The 27,427-nt window shown below is 36.6% G+C and overlaps 1 protein-coding gene across 5 annotated transcripts in view; it reads right to left on the bottom strand.

The window, feature by feature from the left end:
• Positions 1 to 27,427, bottom strand: part of MARK1 (MAP/microtubule affinity-regulating kinase 1) — a 148,544-nt gene that overhangs the window by 33,743 nt on the left and 87,374 nt on the right. For all 5 annotated transcript variants that reach the window (XM_011929460.1, XM_011929461.1, XM_011929463.1 and 2 more), the window contains 4 exons: positions 26,168 to 26,238; positions 15,961 to 16,017; positions 13,450 to 13,686; positions 13,243 to 13,362 (listed from right to left, as the gene is read on the bottom strand). In XM_011929460.1, coding sequence (XP_011784850.1) covers positions 13,243 to 13,362; positions 13,450 to 13,686; positions 15,961 to 16,017; positions 26,168 to 26,238 — 485 coding nt within the window. The remainder of the gene's footprint in view (positions 1 to 13,242; positions 13,363 to 13,449; positions 13,687 to 15,960; positions 16,018 to 26,167; positions 26,239 to 27,427) is intronic.

Raw genomic sequence — 27,427 nt, 5'->3', positions numbered from 1 at the left:
TCAGATTTAAGCTAAGGCTGTGACAATAACAGACAGCCCTGGGCTGTTAAAAGGCAACCTTGTGGGGGGCAAACTAGAGAATGGGAAAAATATTTGCAAAACATATACTGGATAAGGAGCAAATATTCAGAATATGTAAAGAATGCCTGCAACTCAATAACATAAAAACAAATAACCTCAATAAAAAATGGGCGAAGTGATTAATAGATATTTCTCCAAAAAAGATACGTAAGTGGTCAAAAAGCAGGCTTGCTGTGTGAAAAGATACTCAACATCATTAGTCATCAGGGAACTAAAAACCACAGTGGGCTATCACCTTATACTCATTAGGATGGCCACTATACTCATTAGGATGGCCACTGTCAAAAAAACAGGAAACAACAAGGGTTAGTGAACATGTGGAGAAACTGAAACCCCTGTGAACTGCTGGCAGAAATGTAAAATGGTGCAGCTGCTATGGAAAACAGTACAGAGGTTCCTCAAAAAATTAAAAATAGAACTACCATATCATCCAGTAATCCCACTTCTGGGTATTTATCCAAAAAAACCGAAAGCAGAATATCAAAGAGATACTCAGAAACTTATACGCACTGCAGCATTAGTCACAAAAGCCAAGATGTGGAAGTAACCTAAATGTACACTGACAAATGAATTCATAAAGAAAATGTGGTACATAAATACAAAGAAATATTATTCAGCCTTAAAAAAAATCTTGTTACATGTTACAACATGGATGAACCTTGAGGACATTATGCTAAGTGAAATAAACCAATCACAGAAAGACAAATACTGCATGATTCTACTTACACAGATTATCTAAAGTAGTTAAGCTCACAGAAACATAAAGTATAATAGAATGGTGATTGCTGGGGCTGATGAGGGGGAAATGGGGATTTGTTTAACGAGTACAGAGTTTTAGTCACACAAGATGAAAAAGTTCTGGAGATCTGTTGTACAACAATGTACACATAGTTAACGATGCTGTAATACACACTTATAAGTTGTTAAGAGGGTAAATATATGTTAGGTGTTTTTTACCACCACCACCAAAAAAAAGGCAATCTAGTAGAGAATTTACTATACTCATGGTCAGGCAATGGGAAACTGGAAGAAACTTACTTGAATAATTTTGTATTAATTTAGAAAGATTGTTCACTTTTTATTACTACAGAATTTTAGGTTTTCATTCTAGGTGCTGATATATTAATTGCTTTTTCCAAGTCCTGTAAAGTACTTTCTCCATCTTTAAACTTTACTTGCCAAATTCCACTAATTAGAAAAATAACTTCCCATATACATACCTTTTGAAGGTTAATTTCTTGACTGCCCAGGTACCTTCTCCTCATTTATTAATATCTACCTAAAGCTAATCACTAGAAAATAAGAAATCCAGGGCAGATCTCTAACAACCAAAATCTCTAACAGTACTGCTGTGCTGAATTGGAGGATTTTCCAGAGGTCATCATCACATGATTTTTTTTTTTTTTAAAGACAGGGTCTCATACTATATTGCCCAGCCTAGAACTCCTGGGCTCAAGTGATCTGCTTGCCTCAGCTTCCCAAAGTGCTGGGATTATAGGCATGAACCACCATGCCCAGCCACATGATACATTTTTAAGTTAAACTTTCTAGAGAATTCATATATTTAAAAAATACAATTCTGCAGACATGTAACTCTTAAAAAATTATCACTAACTTGATTTCTTTTCACCACTTTGGGCAATGGTAATTTAAATGCCTTATTCAACTACTTTAAATAAAACTAGAGACCTACTACAAATAATTCTACCATGTGTCTTTAGTGATATTCATCAATAAGGCAAAAGTGTTGGGGTGGGTGAACATCAGGAGGAAAAAAAAATGGGCAAAGCAGAGATGCAAAAGTTGCCACACAATTTCTCAAAATACTAAGGCCTTTCCTGTTCCTCCCCTCTCCGCTCTCAAACATTATGTCTGACAGAAGCCTGAGCAAGAGTCAGGCACCAGCATCTGTAGAAATAAAATTTTGTTGTTGGCAGAATTTCCTAGGTTGGAAGGTGAATACATAGAAAACCCTCAGAGAACATATTGAACTACTTAAGGATAGTTATACAGTACACACAGTCCCTCCTTGACTGATCAAGCTCCAATCCAGCCGTCTACTCCTTGACACCTTTATTGATTCAATTCTACAGCTGCACAAGCAGAGGAAGTAAGGAAGGCATACGGAAGTAGGAGCTCAGCTGATGCTTAAAAGTCTTTAAGCATATATAAAGTAAATCCATAACAAATCCTACCCCTCCACACACGTATCAGTACAAACAAAGGAATCTAACTGTCCTTTTATTAACACATTACTTTTTAATAGGAGTTCTTTGGACATTTGTTGTTATGATAATGGATGAGAAGGACAAAAAAGAAAACAAACATGAGCTAGACACAAAATACTTCTAGTTCCTCAAATCAATTTAAGTCCTTATTGATGTTCTCAAATTTAAGATTACAAGTTTGAAAATAACAACAAGTGGAATAAGATTAATAAATAGTAGAATACTAAGTAAGTAAAAAGTTAGATTCAGGTAGAATAAATACGGGTTAATCATGCAAAAAGGAAGTGGAAGGAAGACAAAGAACCAGGAGAGAAAATGCAGGTGTAAAGAGGCCCTCAGGCAAAACCAGCATGTAATAGTTATCTCTCAATGGTATGATTTTGAAAAGTCTCTCTGGCCAGCATGTAGAGAGTGAGTTAGAGGGGTTCAAGATTAGAGGCACATAAATCATGTAAGAGGCTTCAGCTAAATATAGGAGAGATATGATGACACCCCAATTTAAAGGTACACAGTGGCAATAGGGAAACAAAAGACATTTTCAATATTTTGCAGGTAAAAATGAACAAAACTTAATGATTTATGCAGTTTTATGGAACTTCATAATCACAATTCATGATTACGAAGGATGGATATCCATATATCTACATGACTGGATATGGGGGAGAGATGAAAAGAAGAAGAAATTGAAGACAATGCCCAAATTTCTTATTCAGAGAACTGAATTGAGAGGTTGGTATCATTCACTGAGATACCAAAAGCACAGAGGGAAGAACGGACGGAGAAAGACGGAGCTCAGTTTTAGACAAGCTGAGTTTGAGGCACTATGGGATATCTCAATAAACATGTACTGTAATTACTCTGATACTTTATTCTGAGGCTCAAGAGAAATCTGGGCTAGGGATTGAGACTCAGGAATCCTTAGCCTACAGAGGATGCTGTATAAAAGCTGTGGGGTGGGTGGGATTCTCCAGGAAGAATGAATAGTGTTAAGAATAAAGAGAAGAGGGCTCAGAGTACAGCCTCAAGGAACACTAGTACTTAAAGGTTAGAAAGAAATCCAAAAAGAAAAACCTGCAGAGCATGACACAGAAGGCAACGAAAGAGTTCTTTGAAGAGGAGAAAGTGCTGTCCTGTCAAATATGGTCAAATGGTCAAATAAGGTGATACCTAAATAAGTAACCCCTTGTGTTTAGCAATAGAGATGGGGGACTTTGCTGGGGGAAGTTTCAGTGGAGTGGTGGCATTAGGAACCAGAAGGTAAATGGATTGGTGAGGAATGGGTGACAGTTTAAATGTAGATACTCTTCAAAAGGGCTCACTACAAAGGAGGAGCAAGATGGCAGCACTGAAAGGGGATTGCCGGGTTGAAGGATGCCTTTTTTAGTGGAGGAGATTCAAGTATGTATAAAAGCTGAGGAAAAGGAGTCAGTAGAGACAAGGTTCAGTTGGTTACAGAAGAGAGAGCCTTTTTGAAGGGGTGAGATACTGAAAAGGAAGGTAGATAACCAAATCCAGCAAACAGATGAGTGAAGTTTTCAACAAGAGAAAAGACATCTTTCCACTATGACAGGCAGTGGGGAGACATGGGGTCTAAACGGTTAATCTAATTTTTTTGTATAGCAATGTACCATTTTATTACAAAGAGTCTCAAAAATGAAAACAGTATCTCAAAAAGGAAACTAGACCACCAACCTCCACCTGCAGAATTAGGGGAAGACAAACAGCACGCAGTATCAGTTTCTTGGCTCACTTGAAGCCACTGGGAAGGTATGAGAACAGAGCCAATCTAAAAATGGCTGATGTTACATTAGGAGCCTGAAAAGAACAGGAGATCCTTGAAGATCTGGCCATCCCTTCTAGAATGTTCAGTAAGGGCACCTTTCCAAAGCTACTAAGCAGGCATTTGGCATTTCAGGATTTTGTCTTATGGTTGCATAAAAGTATCCCTTTCACCCAGACCTGGTACTCTTTATGGCTCAAAGTTAAGAACTGGGGAAGGATGGAAGGATGGGTGGCAAGGCAGCTCCTAGAAGAGTTCACCCAGCATAGCTGCCCTCAGCTCAGGGCCTTGGTTTCTGTCTAGTCTCTGGGATTTATATTTAATAAATTTTCCTATAAACATGCAGAGAAATAGAAGTATAAAATCTGAGGTGTTGGTGGAGAAAGGTGTTGGCAAGAAGCCAGAGCTAGAGAGGTCTTTTCAGGCCAACCTGACCTCCTCCTTGACCCCTTTGGCTTCTGGCTTCTCCTCCTTGGTTTTCTCCTCTTCTGTGACTTTGTTCTTCTCATCTAGGTCTTTCTCTTTTTCATCCTGTTTTGACTCTCTTGGCTTTTTTGAAGTTGGAAGAGTTCTTGTGGCCACCCTCTCCCACCTCATCAGAGTCAGAGAACTCTTCCTCACAGGCAATTCATTTGTCAGAGGAACAGATCGAGATGCATTTGTCAGGGTCTTCTTCACTCTCATCGCCACTCTCCTCAGGGACGGATCCTGTGGAATCACCTGCATTTGGACCCAGGTGTGTGGGGCAGCATTCTGAGCTTCTCAAACAGTCGCTGTTTATCTTCTCCAAGTACTATCCGTGTTCTGGTTAGTCATACTGAAAGGACTGATGTGAAGCTTGAAATCTGGTCCAAACTATTCCAAGTAGTCGCTGTATGGAAGCTCATTAGGGATCTCTGTATCCAGGGCCACACCTGTCTCATATGTCCAGCACCAGGCAACATTACAAATGATGAACCACCTCCTCCCAGCATCAGTATAGGCAGGTTAAAGCTCTTGACAAATCCCACACACTTGGCATGGACCCCCTGCCACCTTTTTTTTGAGATGGAGTCTCACTCAGTTCCCCATGCTGGAGTGCCCTGGTGCAATCTTGGCTCACTGCAACCTCCGCCTCTAGGGTGCAAGTGATTCTCATGACTCAGCCTTCGGAATAGCTGGGATTACAGAAGTGCACCACCATGCCTGACTAATTTTTGTATTTTTAGTAGATGCGGGGTTTCACCATGTTGGCCAGGCTGGTCTCAAACTCTTGACCTCAAGTGATCCTCCCGCCTTGGCCTCCCAAAGTGCTGAGAACAGGCATGAGCCACCACGACAGGCCGGCATGTGCTTTGATGATCAGATGGAAGAAACCTAACCAGTCCCCAGATGAGGAATATGAGCCACACTGTAAGAGCACTGCACTAGGCTGGAACATCTCCATTACTCTGAACGCAACCAGCTTGAAATGGCCTCATAGGACTTGTCATCAATCCCATCTCAGAACAGGTAGTTACCAGCATAATACTTGCCTTTGCCAGCCCCAATATCCTGTAGATCCCTAGTTCCTGAAGAGTTCTCTCCATACTTAGAAGACACAGTCATGACCCAGTCTGTGGTATAGAAGGCCTCTTCCATCCTATCGCCATGGTGAATATCGAAGTCAATATATAGCACCCTCTGGTGATACTTTAGCAGTTCCAGGATGGACAAGACAATGTCATTGATGTAATAGAAGCCAGATGCCTCAGGCTTCTTTGCATGGTGCAGGCCCCTAGCCCAGTTCACAGCAATGTCTATCTGCTGCTTATTAAGTTTCACAGCACTTGCCACAGAGCCACCAGCAGACAACTGTAAGAATTCAAACAGGCCATCAAATACTGAACAGTCCTTGCTGATGTTGAATCTGCATCTGCTTGCTGAGCTCGAACATGTACTCTGAATGGATGGAGCGCAAGAATTTAATGTAGTCATCCCTGTGGTACTTGGTCATCTCCTCAGTACTGGGCTTGTGAGGGTGACAGATTTCTATTTTTCAGTGAAGACCATAGTTGGGCAGCAAATTGTAAGTCATGCAGATTTGGTGAGGCTTCATTGGATGGCCTTGTCTATAAGAGTAATTTCCAACATCCCCGTCGTAGTAGTAACAGACTTTCCTCCTGGTGCCGTGTCTGCGTCATCTTGCTTGCCTCCCATCCCTCTCATCAGTTGGTCTCAACAGTAATGTTTAAGGTATGGGAATGGGAAGCAGAGTACTCATGACTTTTGGTTTGTATTTTCTCAGAGGAATAAAAGACAAGGATATTTGCCTAGAATGTTTTCCCCTATCTTCCCACCTAAGTTCCTTTTTATTTCAAAATGACCACATAAAGTCTGGGCCCTTTCTGTTACTCTCTTTCATGGCAACCCGATCTTTGCCTACAATTGAATGAAGGTTGTTGTTATGTAATATTTTGGTTTACCTGTTAATCATGTATCTCCACTACTAGACCATAAACCCAATCAAAGAATGATCCACGTCTGGTTTGTTCAATATTGCATATCCAACACCTAAAAGTACCCAGCACTAAATGGTCAGTACATATTTGTAAACTGAATGAATAAAACCTCATCTTAATCACTTATCTGTCCTTCTCCCATAGAACTCTGCTTATATCCTAGTGTTACTGTTATTAAACTCTACCTTTGATTACAGTTAGTTGTGTATAGGTTTATCTTCACGTTATTTAAAGTCCTTGAGGACAAAGGCTGTGCCTTATGTGCTGTTTTTTCTCACTACAGATGCCTGTTTTTGAACAAGGTAGTGTTTTAAAATAATGTTGCTACAAGATCCCTGGGTAAGACAGAATCCAGAGATTAGCAACAAGAAGACACCTTACAAAGTTGTTATAATGTCCAGGAAAGAGAAAAGAGGACTGAACTAGACATGAGGAAATGGAAGAAAGAAACCAGAAGTATAATCTATTGCACTTGATGAAAAGATTCATTTTGATTCTGAGGGAATTGATGGAATACAAGAGGGTTCTGACAATTTTAAATCAGGTGCCTGGCAGAACAGGGTTTCTATAAATGAAGCAAGAAATATAGGAGCAACAGCAGATTTGATAGCTGAGAGATAAGCAATTAGAAGGAAAATGAAGATAATTTTCCAGTGTTTCTCAGTTAAACTGTATTTATTTGGTGCTCATTTCATATCCACATGTTCCTGTCAGAATACATATATACAAGGATCAAACCCTTAAAAGTGATTTGTTTGTTATTTGGGGAAATGAGATTTACTTATGAAATCTAAATTTTTTTTTAATTTTTTTTTTTTTGAGACAGAGTTTTGCTGTTACCCAGGCTGGAGTGCAGTGGAACAATCTCGGCTCACTGCTACCTCCACCTCCCAGGTTCAAGTAATTCTCCCGCCTCAGCCTCCCGAGTAGCTGGGATTACAGGCATGGGCACCATGCCTGGCTGATTTTGTATCTTTAGTAGAGACGGGGTTTCTCCATGTTGGTCAGGCTGCTCTTGAACTCCCGACCTCAGGTGATCTGCCCACCTGGGCCTCTCAAAGTGCTGGGATTACAGGTGTGAGCCACCGCATCCGGCCTATTTTTTTTTTGTTTTTGAGATGGAATCTCATTCTGTTGCCCAGGCTGGTGTGCGGTGGTGTGATCTCAGCTCACTGCAACCTCCACTTCCTGGGTTCAAGTGATTCTCGTGCCTCAGCCTCCCAAGTAGCTGGGATTACAGGCGCTCGCCACCATGGCCAGCTAAATTTTCTATTTTTAGTAGAGATGGGGTTTCATCATGTTGGCCAGGCTGGTCTCAAACTCCCGACCTCAGGTGATCCACCCACCTGGGCCTCCCAAAGTGCTGGGATTAGAGGCGTGAGCCACTGCAGCCAGCCTATTTTTTGTTTGTTTGTTTTTGAGATGGAATCTCATTCTGTTGCCCAGGCTGGAGTGCAGTGGTGCGATATCAGCTCACTGCAACCTCCACTTCCCGGGTTTAAGCGATTCTCCTGCCTCAGCGTCCCGAGTAGCTGGGATTACAGGCGCTTGCCACCATGGCCAGCTAAATTTTGTATTTTTAGTAGAGACGGGGTTTCATCATGTTGGCCAGGCCGGTCTCAAACTCCTGACCTCAGGTGATCCGCCCGCCTGGGCCTCACAAAGTGCTGGGATTAGAGGCATCAGCCAAAACTATTTGAATACACAGTAGAATTAACTATTTAAAGTTGTGCTATTAGCAGTGAGTTTTAATAAAGACCAAAAGAACAACTCGAAGTGTGGGCTGGGATTTTCAGGGAAGGAACCATAAGGGGACAGGATGTAAACTAATTTGAAATATAAGCAGTATTTGGAATGGTGCAAAGTCATGGCAGAAGGATGTGAGGAACAGTGAGGAGGCACCCCTCTTTTACTAAGCATATGAATAGTACACAATGAAAGAATACATTTTATACTACATTTTATAATTAGCACGGGAAAAAAGACAATAGGTAGGACACAGAAGGACTGACTGCTAATTCTCACATAAAACTAGATTTGAGGCTAGGCTGAGTCAGGAAAAGTAGAAAATGCAGTGATAAGGAAAGAGAATTAGGCAGCAATGAGAAAATCAACAGTTTTGTTTCCCTTTATTATTATTATTCTAGTCACTGGGAATCACCAAGAGTCTGCTTAGCAGTTTGTCTCACAACAACCGTTGTATTTCAAAGCAGAATAAAAGTAATCTCAGAACAGAAAATAAAGGTTGGAAAGAAGATCTCCTTAAGAAAGGGAAGATGTGGGGTTTAACTCTGTTAATTCAAAATCTGAGGGTCTTTTTCCAAAAATAAAGCATAGAAAGCAACAAAGAATGGATACATGAAAGGGAAGAGAGACATGGACTACCTGCCCTTAGTTGTGCGAACCTCATGCCTATGTAAAATTCTTTCATGGTAACCAAAAGAATTGGCATTAAAAGTCTAGGGAGAAACGTTCCCAGAAAACTGAGGTACTGCATGATAGGAGAGAGCTCACGTAACCCTAGTCTGGGTGGTTTCAGGCATGGTATAAAGAACTAGGCCAACAAACTGCACTAGACATAGAAATTAGTTGAATAAACTCATCCACTCCGATTTCATTTCATATATCTCATGAAAAACTAGAGGACAAAAAAACTTCCAAAATTAATAAAACAAAGTTTACCCTAGCCATCAGTGCCAATGAACATAAATGACTGCCTAAGAGTTATATTAACAAAACAATTGATTCAGATGAATTAAACTAGCTATGGGAAATATACACTCTATACTTAGGTGCACATTTATTTTATTTTATCTTATTTTATTTGGAGACAGGGTCTTGTTCTGTCATCCCGGCTGCAGCCCAGTGGCACAATCATGGCTTATTGCATCCTCAACCGCCTGGGATCAAGCAATTCTCTTGCTTCAGCCTCCCAAGTAGCAAGGACTACAGATGTGTGACACCACGCCCAGCTAATGTAGAGACAGGGTTTTTCCATGTTGCCTAGGCTGGTCTCGATCTCCTGGACTTAGGTGATCTGCCCACCTTGGCCTCCCAAAGTATCTGGATTACAGTCATGAGCCATCAAGCATGGCCTTAGGTGCACATTTTAAAAATATGGAATTTAGAATGGCCAGACAGAAATAATTTTACTTAAATTATTTCAACCTTTGTAAAACATACTATATGCTTCTGAATTTGTACACAGAAATCTTTCATTAAAAAAATTATGAATTGATTTTTTTGCTTTACTGTCCCTTGGCAGACATAAACAAGACTGTAAAGATTATTTTAGTAACAGCTGAAAAATTAAGTATTAAAAGTCAAAATAAACACTTTTTTGGAGGACCAATGATGACAAAGAGAGGGCAATAAGAGAAGATTTGCTTCAGGCTCAAATTTTGCATTATTTTGAAAGGTAATACAGTCCATCTTGGTTAAAGACTGGAAAAATGAATGAACGTGTACATAACAGGAAAAGCAGAAAAGTTTTTCAGTTTCTTTCTAATAAAAAAATCTAGACATACCAATATTCCAATAAACGGGTTTAAAAAACAATAGTGTACAACATAAAGCACAAATCCTTTTAAAATCATAATGTCCTCATTTTCAGAGGACAGTAAGTTCCAGACACACATGGAAGTTCCAGACTAGTACAATTAGAAAGAGCTGACAATATTCACATATATAACTTGAAAAATTATATAAATGTTTGCTTATGCCTAGAAACAAACTATAGGCTAGTAGAATGTGAAACTAATTTCATTAATTTTTATTTTCACAGATGATAAATAAGGCATTTAACTTAGGAGTCTTTAAGAAACATTTTAATAAAATATACTGTTATGTCTGGTAGCAACAGAAAGGTAAGTTAAATAAGTTTGAAATGATAATCAACCATGTAAGATTCTCTAAATCAAATTTCAATATTAGCAAAATATATAGTGAAGAAAGTATAGAGGATACTCTAATCAGTAATTCATGACACTAAAGTACACTGAAAAAACATTCATGATGTTCCACTTTTTCAAAATGTGGAAATTACCAGAAATATATTTCATATTAAAATATACAAAGTTGGTACAAATCTATGAGGCTTCTTAACCAGACTCCTTAAGACAAGTAGTTAAAAGACACTGAGAGCTTATACATGAAGAAGCACAAACTATTCATTAAAAATGTTCCATTTTATTGCTAATAAAAGAAATACAAATTAAAGCAAGGCATCAAATACTAGAATTTATATCCAATATTGAATCAAGCTATGGAGAATAGGTACATTCAAAAGCCTTGGGTCACACACATCTTTTGGCAATGATAAAAGAGCTATCCGATCACTTGCACCCTTTGGCCCAGTAATTCCACTCTGAAGAATTTATCTAAGCATATATCCCAAAGGGGAAAAAAGTATACCACATTGCTTTTATCAAAAACAATGGAAACAACTCAGATGTGCAATAAACATGGAATAGTTAAATAAATTATGATATGTTACCCAAGGAGAATAACATAGCTATTAAAAAGGAAGGAGTGCATTCTTATGACAAAGCAAGAACGCATATCCAAAGCTTCTAAGGTTAAAAAAAAAAACGGAACATGGTATAAAACATTACTAACATATAAAATGTTATGCTTACATAATAAAGATGAGTATTTTGAAAACGGCTTTAAAAAACTTTACAGATTTTTTACTGTAATGCTAATAAAATTGGTTGGAAAAATAAAAGTGAACACTAACAATTTTTGAAGTCACCAATATCTCTAGGAGAGTTTCTTGAGGTTTGGTATAAGAAATATTTCTATTTAAAAAAATGGTGTCAAGTTTCCCTGGAAAGTCATTTTTGGGAACTGTGAAGCAAATCAGCCTTTGTATAGTAATATCTATAATATTATGATAATATTTCCAGTGGGAACTCATGTTTTCATTGCTGAAAAACTTTGTTTTGGTAAGCTGGAACAGAAAGTTGCAGACTATACTGAAATATGTTGGAATGAGCTTCTGATGATCAAATATTTCAGTAATAAAAATTTGGCTTTTAAATTCAACTCAAAGCACTCTAATATTTTAATCCTCAACATTTTAATACTAATGATAAAAGACTAATGTGTTTGGCTACTATAAATTAATCATCTTTAAGGCATCAGCACATCTTATCTACTGTCCATAGAGATCTGTAATATCTATTCCCCCAAAATAATTTTTGTATATTCTTTTTGCTCTGCTCATTAGCTAAGCTGTTGCTTCAATTCTGGGCATTTTATTAAGTGACACTCAGGTAAAGTGGGGTTCTTACGATAAAAGTCACAAAGCAGGATTACAAGACATGTTCTTTAAAGTTCATTATTTTAGAAATGATATGAGAGTCAAGAATTTTAGCTTTTTAAATATTTCACCTAATTTTTCTATGAATAATGATGGAAAGCTTTCAAAATAAGTGACATAAAAGTGGGCATTATATAGTACATGTTCTCTATTAAAGCATTACTATCATAATTGTTTTACCCACAAAAGGGGGGAAAAGCCCACAAAATTTGTAAGCTATAACTAATACCATTTAAACAAATAATTCAGTAAAAAAATCCTGATCATTGATGAACTGACACAAAGCATTTAAAATAATTTCCCAGTGGAAGTCACCATCCCTTAACTTCCATCAAAACATGCTGTATCTTCTACTGAAAAATATTTGTGGAAATAAAATTACAAAGCCCACACTAACCTGAGAGCTCTGTACACAGGGATGGCTCACTATAAGGCTGCCTCCTAAGCAGCATGAAGTCCGTGCCAAAAAAGCCCCATTGCTACACTAAAAATGTACAGTTTATATGAGGTTAATTCTCTGAATTCTCTACCTTTCTATTAAGGCGAATAAAAGAAGACAGAAAGTACTAGTGAATAACGCATGCTGAATCTCTGAAATTATCTTAGTAAAGGCTAAAATATCATTCTTAAAAACAGATGGGCAAAATACTTAAGAAATAAATTATTCTAACTGCAGTGCCAGAAGAAAAAAATTACTAGACATTTTGGTTATGTGAACTTGCTTGCCTGTAACATACTTAGTCCATTTATAATAGTGTCTATTATTATAAATAACCTCACATATGGAATGTATGTAGGCAACACAACAGTGTTTTAAGAAATGAAATGCCTATTTCCAATATGTTCTACTTAAATATTTGTAAGTTTTCTTTACTAAAGTTGAGAGGTTTCTATTGTATTTTTAAATGCCAGATACCAATGTCAGATATAGCTGTGAAATATTCACTAGATTAGAATTTTCACTATTTTCTTTTATCCTTGAAATATTTATTGAGAACTTACTAAAAACAAGGTTTCTGTTTTCGACAAAGCAATTTCTGACAGAGGCTACGTTTTCCTCCTTCTCTAACTAAAAGTGAATTTAACCTCTATTTTTGTGTTGTTTTAATTTAACACGGCACTACAGAACAAAGAGGAAATAAATAATAGTTTTTAGAGACAGCTACTGTGGCAACTTTTGAAAGTGGAAAAAATAATGAAAAAAGTCATGTCATTTTCCCTACCTCTAAACAAAAGGCAGATTAGATAATTTGGCAATTTTCCTAAGAAAACATTGGAGAAAAATGCTCTTCAGTTTCTGGAATATTTTAATTATTAAAATTTAAATTTGGAATATAAAAGTTTACTTACTTCCAAGCTACCTCTCTTTATTGGATTCAGGACTAATAATTTCTTCAGAAGATTTTCACAGTCTGTGGACATGTAGAAGGGAATACGGTACTTCCCTCGTAAAACTCGCTCTCGCAGTTCCTTAATAAAAGTGAAAGAAAGCCCTTGTAACTGGTTTTTGAAATAATCATACTTGGATAAAACATTAATATAAAATTTAGCTGATACCTTTAAATTCTGGCCATCGAAAGGCAAGGAGCCACTGACTAATGTATAGAGAATGACGCCCAGACTCCACACATCCACTTCAGGCCCGTCATACTTCTTTCCTTGGAAAAGCTCGGGAGCAGCATAGGGTGGGCTTCCACAAAATGTGTCCAATTTGTTCCCAACTGTAAATTCGTTACTAAAACCAAAGTCAGCAATTTTAATATTCATATCACCATCAAGGAGAAGGTTTTCAGCCTAAGAGGAAAATAATAAAAAGAACAATGTAAAAAGTCTATACAAAATAAAAATATTTGTTAAAAGTGTTTTAGCTTCCAAATTTACATCTCTTGTCTCTCATTTCTAAATGTAATATCAAATTTAGAAGCCCAGTATGGTACTTCAATGCATTCTGAATTACATCTATATAAGACTAAATTTTAACACTATAAAAGGAAAGCTCTCTTTATATGCATATATGCAACTACTTAAGAAAGGTTATTTAAAACCCATTTTCTTTCATAGGTTATTTTAAACTCATTTTTTTCCTCATAGTCAGAAACATCCTAGAAGTGTACCTTAGTATGACCTACTCTAAAGAGCATAATACTAATCCATCTTGGACTTAAACCAACATGATTACCCAAAGGAGCTCTATTTTAATAGGGTATTGTTGGTTAATGCTGGGCTCAAAGGTGTATCTACAGTAACCGCCTGTCAGGGGTTCTGTGACTACTAATTCATTCCTTTGTCCTCTCTTGTAGAATACTTCCTCAACAAAATACTGTTTCAGTAAAACATGACCAAAAACTACAGCCTCCATTATATCTTGTCTGTTTTAAGCTTCTTTTTGCTGTTTTAAAACTAGATTCTCTTCTTGACGTATATTTTACATAGAAAACAGTGAATTTTCCATGTTTTGAGATGGTTTTCCAAAATCCTAAAGCAGAATCACTCAAAGACAATATTTTACATGTCCCTTTTGTAAACAGAAGCAACTCAATAAAGGACTTGCTTTTGTACACGTTTTATTTCAAACTCTATTACAATGGATGGATAGACTAACAAAGGTATAGGTTACTTTGTACATGTGTTTTATCAGGTTCCAAAAAGAAATAAAATTTGACTGAAACAAAAATCAGATTTCTCTATATTACTGGAAGGTCCAACAATCATAAAAGTCATGCACTCTGCCCATCATATATCTCTTCCCTCCCTACCTACCACAACCTTTCTTTTCTTTTTTTTTGTGGTATACTAGTTTGGGATATTTGTTTTCATTTTATTTTGGAAAATGCAGATACACCTAGAACCTAAAATATACAATAAAAATGGGGTATCATTTATTACATAACTACTATAAAAGCACATACATTTGGAAAAATTTGTAATAGATTGTAACATTTTTGAACTGTGACAAAACCAGGTTATTTTGATGTTCTGATGTAAGGGCCTGGTCACTGTAAATTTCTGAAGCTGTTTGTGAGCAAGCTGGACTTTCTCTAAAAATGTCTGGATGGATATCAAAGTATCTAAGCTGCCCCAGAAGAGAAGAGCTGCAAGGGGTTCTGAGGTCTCCTTCCAGGAGTGTACAGAAAAACTCTCTCTACTGGACTAGAGGGAAAACATAAGGTTTCGAACATTATTATTTTTTGCAGATTTTTTTCATATAAGAAATGAGATGATAAACTGGGAGTTAAACACAGAAGCAGGGGAACAGTTGTCTTCTTTCTCATTCGTCGTGGATGTGATTCCCCTTAAAATAGTCAAGGAAGGAAACCAAGAAATAGAAAAATTGGGAGCAACAGAAAATTCGTAAGCTCTGAAAAATGAAGCTAAAATACAGAATTAGACTTGACTTTTGACAACTGTTTAGGATAATATATTTAAACATAACCCAAACTGGTGCAAGTAGTTGATAAAGGTGATGAGGAAAAAAGTAAAAAAGAAAAATAAGACTTTTATGTAAGGGACAATGAAAATTAAATTTGGAAGATTAGAGAAAAAAGGAAAAAAACATGTAACATTTTAGCCCACTTTCATTTTTCAAACAATCTATGTGGCACAACCATTTATTGACTAACTACACATTTCTTATTCCAAAGTATGCTCGTTTATACTATTATACGCATTTAGTGTTCATAAAAATGTTTTAAAACTTTCCTTAGTTCTTTGAGTTTCAAGGTAGAGTGTGAATACTGTCTCTTATGTAAAGGAAACATGGGTCTGTGCTCTGACTTTGCTTCTGTCTGAGGTCCCACACTTTTGGTTGGGAATAAAGTTCCATATCTATGCATTTAAAGCAAACTAATTAATAGTGAATCAAATCCTCTAACCTCTAAAGCTAGATAACTTCTCATATTTTCTTCATTTGCTCAGTGAAAATATTACTTTTCACAAAGCTGCTGTGAGAATCAAAAACGACTTGTATAGTGTCTAGTAGCACAGTTAGGCAATAAGACAGCTCTAATATTATTATTAAACATATGTTAATAATAAAGATTTTTTAAAAAATTACAATCAGAAGCTTACCTTAAGATCACGGTGAACAATGCACTTTTGATGACAATACTGTACAGCAGATACAATCTGGAATAAATATTTGGATAAAAGAGTCAAACTATTAAAAAAAATTTCCCCAATAATCATCTCCAATTTAGATAAATTACTAACTTGGATTTCAAGGTAGTATTTAATAAACATGCTATGCCTTTAGTTCAGAAAACTATACACATTAAAGTGATGAAAGTTTCGCTGTTAAGTGCAGAAAATATGGAAAAATAATATTCTCTTACTAAAATACAGTAAAATATTTGTCAGAGGCTGTGAAGATGTCATATGGATCATTTATAGTTCTGTGTTTATGTGACTGAATGGGTACAATTTATAGTTTTGGTCAAATGGTCTACTATAGTGTTGAAATAAAAGCTTTGGCACACATGAATTAGTATTTTAAGATAATTGTTTCAAGTTAAAAAAGCAAAACTCTATTCTAGGAATTACAACAAATGTGTTCAAGGCATGTTTCTTTAGTGAGGCCAATTCACTAAGAACTTATTGATGAGGTATTTAGCAATACCTATATTTATCTATTCATATATAAAGAGAAAGGAAAAATTTTGAGCCTTAAAAAGAAATCTGATCAGCAATAGAAAAGAGGGAAAAATGAAATTCAATCTTAAACCTGTCACTAATTCAGTCAGGTGAAGTATTCTATGCCTGTAATTTGATTTTGTATGCAGCCATAATTTTTAACCATCACACAGAGCTCTTTGGAGACAAGGACTAAACAAGGAGGAACCCAACAGTTTAAAGGCCAAAAGTATGAGAGAAATAGATTATAAACAATTCTATGATAGTTCTTTATTACATAAAATACAGAAATAGAAAGAATCTGATAGCAATCAATTAAGAACTATTTTGTACATATAATTACATCTGATGAGTAGAAGGACGGTCATTTTAATGTACATCAGAACATTCAATTCTGTGAATTCAGTTAAATATAAAAACAGTTTGAAGGTTAGGCATTTACAAATGGAGACAAAAATGAGATTTTTTTTTTTAAAGTATAAAGGTGATGTGAAGTATGACCATGCTAATAGGAATATGGGTGGAAAAAAAAATCTTCAAAGTAGAAGTGAACTGATATTTCAGTATTATAAAATTATTCTAATGTATATTAAAATGGTTTGAAGAAAGAGAAAACATGAATTCAAAACAAAATAATCAACACACAATGAGTAATATACAATTTCATTTAATTCATTTTGATTCAACAGTTTATTGAGTACCTGCTATGTGCAAGGAAATGTGCTGGTTGCTAGGTAAATACAAAAATGAATACTAAGTGGACTCTGTCCTTAAGGTGCTTACAATCTGATTAAGAAGAGAAAATAAGGTATACATTCTCTATATACCTTGTATTATGGAGGTATATATTATTATATAGAGAGGTATATATTATTACCTTTCTATATATTGTATATAGAGAGGTATATATTATTCCCCTGTAATACAAGGTAGAATCATAGAACTCCACCTTTTTAAAAGAGTATTATAAGAAATAAAGAATAATTTCAGTTGGAAATGCTTCCTGAAGTAGGTGATACTTGCTCTAAGCTATCCTTGAAGGACAGAAATATTTTAAAATGTGGAGATCTGGGGATGGGGAGGTGGTGAAATGCATTAATGACAGGGGAACTGCTTATTTGAAAAGCAGGTAGGATTCATGCCTGTAATCTCAGCACTTTGGGAGGCTGAAGTGGGAGGATGATTGCTTGAGGCCAGGAGTTCAAGACCAGGCCTTGACAACACAGTGAGACCTCATCTCTACAAAAAATAAAAATATTAGCTAGGTGTGGTGGTGTGCACCTGTGGTCCCAGCTACACAGGTGGCTGAGGCAGGAGGATTTCTTGAGCCTAGGAGGTCGAGGCTGCAGTATGCCATGCTCACACCACTGCACACCAACCTGGATGACAGAGTGAGACCCTGTCTCAAACACAACAAACAAACAAAAAGACCAACCAACCAACCAAACAAACAAAAAAATCCCAGAAAACCAAACCAAACAAAAAATCATTTAAAGAAAAGGAGGTGAAAAAATGGTGACAGTGGGAGTCAAATCTTGACAAATAGGTTGGTAAATGTCAAAACTAGGCAGGTACTGCAGAACCACTAGATGTTCTTAGGCAGGGTGACTAGGAATGATTATAATCAATTTGAAGTATGATTCCCAAAAATACAGAAGGATCTAATGATGAACATTTGTAGTATTGGTTTTCTTAAGCAATATGCTTCAAAATTCTAATACCCAATTTTCACTAAATTACATTCATTAGCCAAAAGATGTATACATTTATATGTATATTTTATTAGACATACTATATAGGTTATAGTATGTTCATATTATAAGATTATTTTGTATCATAGGTGACAGAAATTTGCTGATAATGACATTATCTTTTATTAGTCACGTTTGTATGATCCACTGAAGGTATGCGACAGATAATAATTTGGTTATCAAATATGATCAGAGGCCATGCAACTCATGTCAGACAGAATGGTCTCTATGAAAACAGTTCTACATTTACTTCTGGAATCAAACATTTCCTAAGCCTCAAAGCATCAAGAATGGAAAGATAATTACAAAGAATCCTCTGCATTAAGCATGTGTTCTCCCCAAACTCTCTGAAGTCTGAGCTATCAGTCAAATGTGGTAGTTTATTACAGTATTAACACAATTGCTTAGCAGGGAACAATTTCTGCCATGAAAGAAGTTCTGCCTTCTGACTCACTGCAAGAATCCCCCTCCACAAGCCCAAGTTTTACTGCATTATTTTACAGCTACACCTTCCAATCTCAAAACATTCTGTACTTCCATAAATAGGATATAGGAACCTCCCTATGAGCCTTCTATTAATGGATCTTGAAAACATGATTTATAGTCAGCTGGGAACCAACGGTAAGACCACACACATCAGTGTTTTCCACTGAGGTGGAGTTATCAGGGTTACTTTGCAATTATTAATACTTATAAGTGGGTCAGGAATCCCCATGCTTGAAGTGGTAGACTTGATATTACTCAAATTGAATCAATATTATGATTTTTTTTTTTGTAGGCTCAAGTCTTCAGGAATTTTGTAAAAGCATTGTATGGGTAATGGCTGCTAAGTGGTCTTAAACTGTCCTAGTGTCTTCAGTATTTGTAAGAGTAAGGTCAAGGACGTATATACATTTATCCTTGTTGACACAGTATTAATACGTACATTCTTTCACTGTTAAAATAAAAAAGAAAATAAAAGTAAATGTATATTCATTAAGTCTGTAAGAGTTTAAATCAAATCCATAAATAAAAACAAGCTCCTGAAAAATAAATTTAAGTATAAATTTACCTTTAGTCAGGTAACTACAAAATAACGTATGTGTGTGCATGTGTGTATGTATGTTTACATATCTCTGGTTTCTAAAAATGTGACTTAGTAACTTTTTTAGTTTTGGGAAAACATATATAGATACTAAATACATTTAAAATTTACAGTAAATAAATAAATTATAAATAAAATATTTCCCATTGTTTTACAATTTAAATAGCATTCATCAGGCACTCAGTCTCTGCAATGTAAAGAATATGAAGATGATTTCAAAATATTACAGATTTTATTTCAAAAACCATGCCAATTTTAGTAATTATTTGTATCTGTAAAAATATCTATGTCCCAACCTCCTATCCTCCTCTCGCTTACCAGCAAAGATGGAAAGCTCTTTAAAATAGCAGGCATTTCCAACTTCTCTAATTCCATATAGTACCCCATACAATTTTCTACATCTACCAAAAAATAAGTAAAACTAGCTGCCTAAAAAAGTAAGAGCAAATAGCAATAATCTCTAAAATATACATTAGGATTCCAATGGGAATATTTAATGCAAATTGGAACTTTCTTGCTGGTCTGCTACTAACAAAAGCTACTGTGACTGATATTAAATGAATAATATATAAAATGATGTGTGTGGCTGTGTGCAGTGACTCACGCCTGTAATCCCAGCACTACGGGAGGCTGAGGTGGACAGATCACCTGAGGTCAGGAGTTCAAGACCAGCCTGGCCAACACGGTGAAACCCCTTCTCTACTAAAAATACAAAAATTAGCTGGGCGTGGTGTTCTGTGCCTGTAATCCCAGCTACTTGGGAGGCTGAGGTAGGAGAATCACTTGAACCCAGGAGGCGGAGTTGCAGTGAGACGAGACAGCACCACTGCACTCCAGCCTGGGTGACAGAGCAAGACTCCGTCTCAATAAATAAATAAATAAATAAATAAATAAATACATGTCAAGATGGCTGAATAGGAACAGTTCCGGTCTGCAGCTCCCAGCGTGATCGATGCAGAAGATGGGTGATTTCTGCATTTCCAACGGAGGTACCTGGTTCATCTCATTGGGACTGGTTAGACAGTGGGTACAGCCCACAGAGGGCGAGCTGAAGCAGGGCAGGGCATCGCCTCACCTGGGAAGCACAAGGGGTTGGAATATTTCCCTTTTCTAACCAAGGGAAACCATGACAGACTACCTGAAAAAACGGGACACTCCCCGCACAAATACTGCGCTTTTCCAAAGTCTTAGCAACCAGCAGACAAGGTGATTCTCTCCCATGCCTGGCATGGCACGTCCTATGCCCATGGAGTCTTGTTCACTGCTAGTGCAGCAGTCTGAGATTGATCTGTGAGGCAGCAGCCTGGCTGAGGCAGGGGCATTCGCCAATGCTGAGGCTTGAGTAGGTAAACAAAGCAGCCAGGAAGCTTGAACTGGGTGGAGCCAACCTCAGCTCAACAAGGCCTAGTGCCTCTAGACTCCACCTCTGTGGGCAGGGCATAGCTGAACAAAAGGCAGCAGGCAACTTCTGCAGACTTAAACGTTCCCGTCTGACAGCTCTGAAGAGAGCAGTGGTTCTCCCAGCACAGCATCTGAGTTCTGAGAAAGGACAGACCGCCTCCTCAAGTGGGTCCCTGACCCCCGTGTAGCCTAACTGGGAGACATGCCCCAGTAGGGGCTGACAGACACCTCATATAGGCAGCTGCCCCTCTGGGATGAAGTTTCCAGAAGAAAGATCAGGCAGCAATACTTGCTGTTCTGCAGCCTCCACTGGTGATACCCATGCAAACAGGGTCTGGAGGAGAACTCCAGCAAACTCCAACAGACCTGCAGCTGAGGGACCTGACTGTTAGAAGGAAAACTGACAAACAGAAAGGAATAGCATCAACATCAACAAAAAGGTAATCTACACCAAAACGCCATCTGTAGGTCACCAACATCAAAGACCAAAGGTAGATAAAACCACAAAGATGGGGAGAAACCAGAGCAGAAAAGCTGAAAACTCTAAAAATCAAAACGCCTCTTCTCCTCCAAAGGATCGCAGCTCCTTGCCAACAACAGAACAAAGCTGGATGGAGAATAACTTTGACGAGTTGACAGAAGTAGGTTTCAGACATCTACAGAACTTTCCACCCCAAATCAACAGAATATACATTCTTCTCAGCACCACATCACACTTATTCCAAAATCGTCCACACAGTTGGAAGTAAAGCACTCCTCGGCAAATGTAAAAGAACAGAAATCACAACAAACTATCTCTCAGACCACAGTGCAATCAGATTAGAAATCAGGATTAAGAAACTCACTCAAAACTGCTCTACTACCTGGCAACTGAACAACCTGCTCCTGAATGACTACTGGGTAAATAACAAAATGAAGGCAGAAATAAAGATGTTCTTTGAAATCAATGAGAACAAAGACACAATGTACCAGAATCTCTGGGACACATTTAAAGCCATGTATAGATGGAAATTTATAGCACTAAATGCCCACAAGAGAAAGCAGGAAAGATCTAAAATCGACACCCTAACATCACAATTGAAAGAGCTAGAGAAGCAAGAGCTAGCAGAAGGCAAGAATTAACTAAGATCAGTGCAGAATTGAAAGAGATAGAGACACAAAAAACCCTTCAAAAAAATTAATGAATATAGGAGCTGGTTTTTTGAAAAGATAGACAAACTTGATTGACTGCTAGCAAGGTGGGGATATCACCATCAATCCCACAGAAACGCAAACTACCATCAGAGAAAACTATAAACACCTCTGTGCAAATGAACTAGAAAATCTAGAAGAAATGGATAAATTCCTGGACACATACACTCTCCCAAGACTTAACCAGGAAGAAGTTGAATCTCTGAATAGACCAAAAACAGGCTCTGAAATTGAGGCAATAATTAATAGCCTACCAACCAAAGAAAGTCCAGGACCAGAAGGATTCACAGCCAAATTCTACCAGAGGTACACAGTGGAGCTGGTACCACTCCTTCTGAAACTATTCCAATCAAGAGAAAAAGAGGGAATCCTCCTTAACTCATTTTATGAGGCCAGCATCATCCTGATACCAAAGCCTGGCAGAGACACAACAAAAAAAGAGAATTTTAGACTAATATCCCTGATGAACATCGATGCAAAAATCCTCAACACAATACTGGCAAACCAAATCCAGCAGCACATCAAAAAGCTTATCCACTGCGATCAAGTCGGCTTCATTCCTGGGATGCAAGGCTGGTTCAACATATGCAAACCAATAAATGTAATCCATCACATAAACAACCAACAACAAAAACCACATGACTATCTCAATAGATGCAGAAAAGGCCTTCAACAACATTCAACAGCCCTTCATGCTAAAAACTCTCAATAAACTAGGTATTGATGGAATGTATCTCAAAATAATAAGAGCTATTTATGACAAACCCACAGCCAATATCATACTGAATGGGCAAAAACTGGAAGCATTCCCTTTGAAAACCGGCACAACACAAGGATGCCCTCTCTCACCACTCCTATTCAACATAGTGTTGGAAGTTCTGGCCAGGGCAATTTGGCAAGAGAAAGAAATAAAGGTATTCAATTAGGAAAAGAGGAGGTCAAGTTGTCCCTGTTTGCAGATGGATGAATGTATATTTAGAAAACCCCATCATCTCAGCCCAAAATCTCTTTAAGTTGATAAGCGACTTCAGCAAAGTCTCAGGATACAAAATCAATGTGCAAAAAATCACAAGCATTCATCTACACCAATAACAGACAAACAGAGAGCCAAATCATAAATGAACTCCCATTCACAATTGCTACAAAGAGAATAAAATACCTAGGAATCCAATTTACAAGGGATGTGAAGGACCTCTTCAAGAACTATAAACCATTGGTCAATGAAATAAAAGGGTACACAAACAAATGGAAGAATATTCCATGCTCATGGATAGGAAGAATCAATATCGCGAAAATGGCCATACTGTCCAAAGTAATTTATAGATTCAATGCCATCCCCATTAAGCTACCAATGACTTGCTTCACAGAATTGAAAAAAACTACTTTAAAATTCATATGGAACCAAAAAAGAGCCTGCATTGCCAAGATAATCCTAAGCAAAAAGAACAAAGCTGGAGGCATCATGCTACCTGACTTCAGACTATACTACAAGGCTACAGTAACCAAAAGAGCATGGTGCTGGTACCAAAACAGAGATATAGACCAATGGAACAGAAGAGAGGCCTCAAAAATACCACCACACATCTACAATCATGTGATCTTTGACAAACCTGACAAAAACAAGAAATGGGGAAAGGATTCCCTATTTAATAAATGGTGCTGGGAAAACTGGCTAGCCATATGTAGAAAGGTGAAATTGGATCCCTTCCTTACACCTTATACGAAAATTAATTGAAGATAGATTAAAGACTTAAATGTTAGACCTAAAACCATAAAAGCCCTAGAAGAAAATCTAGGCAATACTATTCAGGACATAGGCATGGGCAAGGACTTCATGACTAAAACACCAAAAGCAACGGCAACAAAAGTCAAAATAGACAAATGGGATCTAATTAAACTAAAGAGCTTCTGCACAGCAAAAGGAGCTACCATCAGAATGAACAGGCAACCTACAGAATGGAAGAAAATTTTTGCAATCTACCCATCTTACAAAGGGCTAATATCCAGAATCTACAAAGAACTCAAAGAAATTTACAAGAAAAAAACAAACAACTCCATCAAAAAGTAGGCAAAGAACACTTCTCAAAACAATCACCTATGCAGCCAACAGACATACGAAAAAATGCTCATCACTGGCCATCAGAGATATGCAAATCAAAACCACAAAGAGATACCATCTCACACCAGTTAGAATGGTTAGAATGGCAATCACTAAAAAGGCAGGAAACAACAGATGCTGGAGAGGATGTGGAGAAATAGGAATGCTTTTACACTGTTGGTGGGAGTATAAATTAGTTCAACCATTGTGGAAGACAGTGTGGCAATTCCTCAGGGATCTAGACTAGAACTACCATTTGACCCAGCAATCCCATTACTGGGTATACACCCAAAGGATTATAAATCATGCTATTATAAAGACACATGCACACGTCTGTTTACTGCGGCACTATTCAGAACAGCAAAGACTTGGAACCAACCCAAATGTCCATCAATGATAGACTGGATTAAGAAAATGTGACACATATACACCATGGAATACTACACAGTCATAAAAAAGGATGAGTTCATGTCCTTTGCAGGGACATGGATGAAGCTGGAAACCATCATTCTGAGCAAACTATCACAAGGACAGAAAACCAAACACTGCATGTTCTCACTCACAGGTGGGAATTGAACAATGAGAACACTTGGACGGGAACATCACACACCGGGGCCTGCCGTGGGGTGGGGGGCTGGGGGAGGGATAGTATTAGGAGAAATACCTAATGTAAATGATGAGTTGATGGGTACAGCACACCAATATGGCACATGTATACCTATGTATCAAACCTGCATGTTGTGCACATGTACCCTGGAACTTAAAGTATAATTTAAAAAGGAAGAAAAATAAAAAAATTAAAAAAAATGATGTGTGTAATACTTTACTTAAGGGTAAGCTTGAACTTCCATCCCAGGAGAGAAAATAAGTTAACAGTACACGGTTGGATGCCATTCAGTTTCTTAATGTTGTTTTCCTTATTACCAGTTGTCTTTACATTCAGCTATTTTAACACGAATATTTCTAGGAATCTATCCCAAATAAAAGGGCTATGCATATCTTTGGTATAAAGCATTTCACAAATTGTATTCCAAAAAGCAATAATTCTGTGAGATATTAATAACAGAGGTTTCACAAAACAAACACACTCATTTCATGGTCAATTTGGAGAATGCCATGTTACAACAAGTTAAACAGGCTTTTTCTTCCCCTCCCTTTCAGGACTTCTCTATTTGTTTCACATGTTAACACACATGTATATATCTTAGAGAAAGAACTTATATCAGTATGTGGTCTTTTCCCAACATACTGATTACAGAACCTCTTTAATTGTAAAATTAAAGTGTTCATGCAGGCAGAAGAGGTAGTAGTGAGCCATTTTAAAAATTCTAGATTTAAGTTTAGGATATAGTAAATTGTCTGCTTAAACTTTAGTAAATTTTATGAACAATTTACAATTCACTAATTTGCTATTTCTATGGTAACTTATATGTATGCTTACAATTTATAATTCATTAATTTGCTATTTCTATGGTAACTTATACGTATGCTTATTTCAATCACTTCAGTTCTAAAAATTAAAAATAAAATTCTAGATAAATTTATTTTTTCTTATTTTATTTCTGTAATAAGTCATATTCAAGTTGAACTGGAAATATGAGTATCTTACCATATTCCTCTGACACATTTTGCAAAGTTTCTTGCCTACCTGGTTAAATAAAATTGACCATATTCTTTAAATCTACAAAAATGAGTTTAAACACTAAAACATCTTTAATTAAAAGAAGATAATACAATACTCTTTAAATAGTACACATACATGCTGTATATATAAAGCCAGTAATAATTCATAATAATTACTGGATAAAGACTTCAAAGGGTTAACTATTTTTTTTCTATGTCAGTCTAGTCTATGTTTCCAGGACTCTCAGAGAGTTAATAGGGTGAGTCTCATCTATAAATATTTACTCTTCATGACAACCTAAAAATAACCATCTGCAACTATTTAAATTTAAATTCAGAAAGGTTTATTTTTTTAGGAGTTTTCCATCCTTAAAAATATAAGAAAGCAGGAATTCTTCTTTTTAAAATACCGTGTGCTGTGAAGTCCAGTTTGTAATAATGTCCATTGTATATCACTACAAATATCAGTAAAACAAAGTCGAAAACTACTTTCCATACCTGCCTAAATTTTGCACGGGCCTCTTTCTCTTTCATTCTTCCATGGGCAACTAAGTAATCAAATACTTCACCTGAATCAGAAAGGTAAAGCAGGTAGTAAAATATACATAGATTTTTGGTTAACAATATATGCAATGTCAAGTTTTTTCCTTGTTTATAAAGAAACTTTTGGCCCACAATTTTCTGCTAGTTTATGTAAGCTATAAACTAACACATGAATAGAAAAAAGGAAAAAATTACATATAAAATTGAGTATCTGCAGCAGTTTGTGATTTAGCAAAACTCTTTAAAAAATAAGTCATAAAAACACAACCAAGAAAACTTGCTTTCTGCTTTCAAGTATTATGTAAAAATACAGTCAACTCTTTATTATTCATTCTAGTAAAGGGAAGCCACAGCCTGGGAAATAAAAAATTAAATTTGGCTTTGTATTTGGGGCCTACGTTTCAAACAAAATGATGAAGTGTTTTTTGTCGGATTGCTCTTTTAAATTCTCCCTGTCATGTAGCCTGGATAAAATTCCATCTCACTACTTCCATCCACATTGATTTATTTCTTTCTTTTCCTATACTCTGTGTTTATTCTCACTCTACTCATTTCATACATTTCAGTAGTTAGCCACAAATTATAGAGAATTAAATCTTTTGTGTGCGTATCTCTATTACCCCAGATGAACTGTAACTTGCTTGAACATCATCATAATATCTGTACTTAATTTGCATCTTCATCTCCATGGCAGAACACAAAGTAGATAGATAAATGTTTGGTGAAATAATTTAAAAATAACTAGAAATTTCCTATTGGATCCATTACTTCACATGTCTGTAAGTTTTTCTCCTTTTTCTCTAGTTAGTAACAGCTTAAAACTAAATTAAACTTGAGACACAATTTTAAAAATAAAATATTATCTTAGTATAAGAGTTAAATTTATTTTTGTGTCCTTATAATTTGTACCATATAGATATCCATGTATATTAAAAACTCACAAAATGGCTTAAAGTGTTCTTGTAAAGTATAGCAAAGTGGTAAAAACAAAAACTCAAGACTTTAGAATCAGACCAATTTTGGTATGAATTTTGTTTTAGCCCTAAGTACTACTGAAAGACATTATTAGGAAGATTTCTTAACTTCATTAAGACTCAGTTTCTACCTACTGCCTACTCACATGGTTGTTGTAAGTATTAAATGAAATAATGCATGTGCTTAGCACAGCAACTGGCATATAGTAAGCACTCAATAAATGACATTTTTGTACCTAGG

This window comes from Colobus angolensis, unplaced genomic scaffold, assembly GCF_000951035.1.
Source record: "Colobus angolensis palliatus isolate OR3802 unplaced genomic scaffold, Cang.pa_1.0 Scaffold81, whole genome shotgun sequence".
Classification (NCBI taxonomy): Eukaryota; Metazoa; Chordata; class Mammalia; order Primates; family Cercopithecidae; genus Colobus; species Colobus angolensis.
The sequence above is the reverse complement of the archived record's forward strand: the minus strand, read 5'-3'. Positions and strand labels throughout refer to the sequence as shown.